This window comes from Carassius gibelio, chromosome B7 (genome assembly GCF_023724105.1).
Source record: "Carassius gibelio isolate Cgi1373 ecotype wild population from Czech Republic chromosome B7, carGib1.2-hapl.c, whole genome shotgun sequence".
In the NCBI taxonomy this organism is placed as follows: Eukaryota; Metazoa; Chordata; class Actinopteri; order Cypriniformes; family Cyprinidae; genus Carassius; species Carassius gibelio.
The window spans coordinates 33,336,702-33,342,707 of NC_068402.1; the positions used below are offsets into that span (position 1 = coordinate 33,336,702).

Here is a 6,006-nt window from a genome sequence, read left to right on the forward strand (position 1 = left end):
TGTTGACAGTTTTACTGATCAGGAAATAGTTTAAAGACCCTTGAAGGAATAAAGTTGCCAAAACATCCTAATAGCCATCTTTGTGCTTAGCCATTGTGTCCACTGGTACTTTAACGCATTGTGTTCCTTCAGAGGTGCCAATCAGTCTTTTGACTGGCCTTGGGCAGAGAAGCTGACAAAGCATTTAGTGCCTTCTAGGGTTACGAACGTGCGGTCATAAGTATGTCAGATAAGAAAAACAGTCATGTGTGCTCATAGTTCTTTTTATAAGAAAACGCCTCACTGCAGGTGCTCGTACATTGTGAAATTAGTTCACTTTCGACATTCAGGGGAAGTACACCCATGGCTCACATTAGACATGAATATGCTGTGCGCAATTAAGTTTTGTGAAGTTGTTTTGGTCCATGTTGTTTACAAGTTTGCAAAGGAGAACTTGAAATTGTTCGTGAAGGAAACCATATAAATCCAAAGAAAGAATGTGCTTGCTGGGTCTTGTTAGAGTCATACAGGTTTTTATGGAGAGATGTTATAGTGTGCGATCGCTGCCCACCCTAATCCTTCCACAAATAAACACTCCATACCACATGCTTTCTGCTAAAAAAACACTGACCTCATTCCCCAGTAGGGACAAAGACAGATGAACAGACAGGGGGGTGGTGTCAAAACGGAACAAAGTATGTAAGTGACAGTGCCAGACCCACCTGCTTTCTTCAAGATGATCTGTTAGGAAACAGCAGGTGCCTGAGGGAGAGGTGAGTGTTAAGTGTGTTTTTAACAAACACCAGGTGGGGATCTGAAAGTAATTAACTCAGGATTTGAAGAATAGTAGGCTAGTATGTTATAAAGCCTACGTGTGGAGTGCAGCTTCAGTTATTTTCTTAAACATAAAATTGGTTATTTAATGATTAAAATAATTATGCTTATGAATGATTATACTGACTTGTAACTTTGCAGGCAGCATTTGTGCATGAAAGTACCTCCCGAAACTAGGGCTGCAAAATGGTTTATCACGTTTAATCACATTCAAAATAAAAGTTTATATTTACACACTGCATACAGTATGTGTGTATAGTGTGTTAATTTATTATATATATATATATATATATATATATATATATATATATATATATATATATATATATATATATATATATATATTTATATATATATTTATATATATTCACACATAAATTCACACACGTGTATATATTTAAAAAAATATATATTTGTGTGTGTATTGTGAGCCATGTCCCGGTCACCTATCAGTGTCGCCCTGGCAACGAGGGAGATTGACCTGCACGCAATCACAGCGGGCTGATCGGTCCAAGCTGAAACGGATGAGAAGAGGACCATAAAAGCTGCGCCTGAGGGTGACACAGGGAGAGAGGATCTCCAGACGACAGAAACTAATGTTGTGTCTCTTGTCCCTCCAGAAAGCTGCGGATCAACCAGCCCGCCACCCAAGCACCGGACACCAAGTCCCATTGCACTCAGCTGGCCGGCAAACAGGATCACGTGGCACAGAGGACGAGCACCTGATACTACTGGCACGTCACGGTTTAAAGCACCTGTCAATAAATACACCCTCCGGGGCTTCACTATTGCACTAAACCCTGTCGTGTGATTCTTCAGCCCGTAACACTGGTGGAGAATGCGGGCAGATTGCTGAAGGATCACCGACCCACACGATTGTACTGGTTCACCAAATTGTTGTTTTTTCCCTCTCTGATCTTCCGTCAGGCGGTGACTCCCTCCCCAGCTATGGAAGAGCTTCTCAAACACCTGACGGAAATAAGCATTCCGCATTCGCGGATACTGGCACCGTTGCTAACCGGGGAACCCCAACAGGCCAACTTTTCCATGCCAGCGCGCCAAAAGGAATCCTATGATGAACTACGGAAGGAAATTCTGGTGCGCGTGGGTTCGTTTCCCATTGCCGCGGCCCAATTGTTGAGAGTCTGGGAGTATAACAGTCGGTTGCCAGCCCGCGCCCAAGCCGCCGAACTCAACCACCTCGCCCATCACTGGTTGCTCACCGGAAGCCCCTGCACCGCCCAAGTGGCCGAATGCGTCGTCGTGGACCGGTATTTGTATGCCCTGCCACGGCCCCTTCGGCAGGCGGCCGGAATGAGGAATCCACACACCGTGGGAGAGCTCGTCGAGGCCGTTGAGCTAGTGGAGATGACGATGCGACGAGAGGCTGGGGAGCGAGCACCGCCATTTCCCCGGAGGGTGTACCAGGAGCGACGCACACCAGAGGGCACCCAGCGCACAGTCAGCAGGTTGCCGATTCCCGGCGTACAGGATGAGCCTATGCCAACGGAAGGAAAGCCAACTGTACCACATCAATCTCCTGATACGCTGGGAGGGGACGAGGACTCGGGTTGCGGCCCGAGCCGCCTCCTCAACCGTGGTCATTGACGTCAGTCCCCACCTGTCGGCCGCCCAGAAGATGGAGCCCCAACATCTGGTCGGTCAGTTCTCTGATGTGTTCTTCCCACATCCCGGGTGGACCCATCCACTGCAGCATGACGTGTGCACACCGCCATTGATAATGCAGTCCCAACGAAAAAGGGTCACAATTCTGTGTTGGAACCGCATGCGGTGAGTAAAACTGCTTCAAATATCTCTGTGTTATTAACTTAGCTATCGGCATGTAAGCACATCAAGTAAACAACATGCGATGTTGTCATCAAACTGCACTTTCCACATGTACAGCTTAAAAAAAAAAAAAAAAAAAAAAAAGACAAAGTGGAACTTAGTCATTTTCCAAAACCGCTAAGCAAATATATAGAGTTTCAGTACATACCACATAGAGACGTTGTTGCTGATGCTGCTCTTGTTAAAGTTCAGCCTCTGGATCTGATTCTGGATCATAAATATACGCTGAATCTGACTGTTAGCCATGGTTTGTTTTGGATGATGGCTTTTCCCTCACGGTAATGTCACAGCTTCCAAACGCTCTCAACGCAAAAGCCTACTCGCGCTCATGATTCTTTAGCTCCGCCCACACGTCACTCCTCCAGCCGGTCGTGTTTTTCCGGGAAAAATTGGTACAGACTATCTTTCTCTTATGAATATAATAAAACTAAAGACTTTTTGGAGTTATGAAGGATGCAGTACTACTCTATAGGTACTCAAGATTTACAGGATATTGAGTGAAAACGAGCATCCCCCCCCCCCCCCCCCCCCCTAAGGTGTAAAGTATTGGTCAACAGTGTAATTATAAATGTAATTACAGAAATTAAATACAGATGTAATTACATGTAGTTTTTTTTTTAAATATAAGTACAATGTAAAAACATGTATGTACACAATAAGTGCATTGTACTATATTATTAATTAACATTTAAGTACATAGTAGTTAAGGCCACTTAATATAAAGTGGGTCCCTTCAGCCCGTGATAGTATATAGATGTGATATATATATATATATATATATATATATATGTATGTGTGTGTGTGTGTGCATATAATTTATATTGTATACATAAGAAATAAGGTACGAGGGGCCGTGCTGTATCGTGAATAAATCATGGCTGATGGGTGTTATTAGGCATGATGCAAAGCCTGACCAAAACTTTTATTTTGAATGTGATTAATCGGAAATGATTGTTGAAATCCTACCTGAAACTAATTTTTGACCAACCTCTGAGGCAGTGTAATAGTTTGATGACCTATATATAACAAAACAGAGAGACCTTTCATGATAATTAAGCACATATTTAAGTACTACAGACATTTATGCACGAATGACTGTGACGAGTGGTGTGGGGCCGAGGGAATGGGGAAGAGGAGTGAGGCCGGTGGAATGATTGGGAAATCAGCGACACCTGCGACCCACCGCCGGTCTCGAGTCCCACGTCCCTCGGCCCCGCCCCATTTGTCACAATGACCATCAACCACAATTTTCAGATGCCATCTTTATTTGATCTCAGGTGACCACCGGGACAAGACCACAGGAAACAGATGATTCTTCTGCACAATCTGTCTTTGCTGCAGCCTAGAATTGAACTACTGGTTTCATCTGGTCAGAGGCGAACTGGCCCCCCCCATACTGAGCCTGGTTTCTCCCAAGGTTTTTCTCTATTCTGTTACCGATGGAGTTTTGTTTCCTTGCCGCTATCGCCCCTGGCTTGCTTAGTTGGGGTCACTTCACTTACAGCGATAACGTTGACTTGATTGATAATGATTGCACAGATATTATTTAAACTGAACTGAGGTGATGTCATCACTGAAGTCAATGATGAACTGCCTTAAACTCTCATTTTGCATTATTGACACTGTTTTCCTAATTAATGTTGTTCAGTTGCTTTGACAAAATCTTTTTTTTTAAAGAGCTATATAAATAAATGTGACTTGACTTGACTTGACTTGTTAACTCAACTCTTATGGAATTTTATAGTCAGCCAAGGACAGATCTATGCTGCCTTCAAGAATCGATCAGATGAAGGCATCTCAGGAGACAGGAAGTGACACAAACATTGTATTTAGACAGGCGTTGCTGCCCTCCTACCTTCGTATGCTGTTTGCAGAGACAGCATCTATCAGCTTTTCAGATGCAGCCATTCAGTTCATTTGTTACACTGGAAATGGAAAGTGAAGTTGACAGAATATATCTGTAAAATCTATAGATTATTTTCTATGATCTAGATATGCGAGGCACTCTCGGCACTTCCGTTCTCTCGCCTTATTAGCTGTGCTCTTTGGATACACAGTAGGCAGGGATTTGGAAGTCTGGCGGCGTGGGCACCTCGTTCCCCATAGCGTTTTCGACGCAGTTCGAGTTCCTGAAGAGGAACGTCTCTAGGTTACGCATGTAACCATGGTTCCTCGAGGGAGCGATATGCTGCGTCTCGATGCCATACTGCCAGCACCCTGCCAGCACTTGCTTCTCTACTCAAAGCTGATGCCAGCTGCACGGCACGTTTTTATAGCTTCCTGTTGGCTACATCACCCCACCCATGATGTCATGCCCTTCCATTGGAAAGATTGCAAATGATATTTAGAGTTGCTCACGCAAAAGGCATTCCCCATAGCGTTTTTGACACTGCATCTTGTTCCCTAGAGGAACAATGGTTATATGCGTAACCTTGAGACATTCGCCTGGCAAGGATCAAAACAATTTTTTTTTTTTAATCTATAAAACAAATTTTAGTAACAATATTAAAATCTTTACTGTCACACAATTTAATGCATCCTTACTGAGATTACAATTGATTTCTTTGAAGAAGAAAAAAAGACTGACCCTAAACTTTTGAATAGTAGTGCAGGTCATCAAAGCATACAGAAATTTGGAGATGGTAGTTAAGCAAACAGGAATATTGATTTTAGAAAACGGACATTACAGGATACTCAAGTCACAAATCCGACCTATACGTTCATCATTTAAACATGCAATAAACAATGTTTCTCTGAGAAACAGAGTTGCATGTCAGGCCACAGTGTTGTTGAAATCACTTAACAGTACTCTTTCTGCTTGGATTTCTGCAGTCCACTTTTTGACACCTGTTCTACATGCTTCGATCACTTGTTTCTCTTCTTTTCTCTTTGTTTCAGCAGACCTTTATACAAATCCCACCCACTCTCCCATGGCCCATACAGCCCTGCTCTTTCCTGAGGGAGAGGAAATGTAGGCTGATTCAGGGACCCAATCTTTCTCCTGGGAGAGAGGAGAGCCCAGCAATGGGGGTTGGGAGGGATATGGCCTGTTTACAGTGGAGATCTCTGGAGGTTTGCACTCATTGTGGACAAAACAAGGGCAAACATGAAAGGCAAGAACAACAGTGAACATGAGATGAATGAAACAATGCTTTTTCATGCTTTCATGCTTTTTGATTGGCTAATGATATAAATGTTTCAAGTCAACATGACATTGTTTGCAACCCATTTTACTTCTGAAATGTGATGCATTGTTGAGTTGTGAACAAGACCAGGAATTGGCCTTACTTTTTTTTTAGAAGTAACTGTGGAACATTCTTGATTCAACAGAAAGCAGAGACTTAA

The 6,006-nt window shown here is 43.2% G+C and overlaps 1 protein-coding gene across 2 annotated transcripts; it reads left to right on the forward strand.

The window, feature by feature from the left end:
- The first annotated feature begins 671 nt into the window (after positions 1 to 671).
- Positions 672 to 4,194, forward strand: LOC127962679 (uncharacterized). Of its 2 annotated transcripts, none has more exons than XM_052562321.1 (2): positions 672 to 752; positions 1,434 to 2,751. In XM_052562321.1, exon 2 carries the CDS (start codon positions 1,762 to 1,764, stop codon positions 2,419 to 2,421), a length of 660 nt encoding a protein of 219 aa, XP_052418281.1. In that variant the 5' UTR covers positions 672 to 752; positions 1,434 to 1,761; the 3' UTR covers positions 2,422 to 2,751. The 2 variants fall into 2 exon arrangements, 1 of the variants encoding a protein (XP_052418281.1); XR_008154620.1 differs by lacking the exon at positions 672 to 752 and adding an exon at positions 3,939 to 4,194 and having other exon boundaries at positions 1,603 to 2,604.
- Positions 4,195 to 6,006: the final 1,812 nt, after the last annotated feature.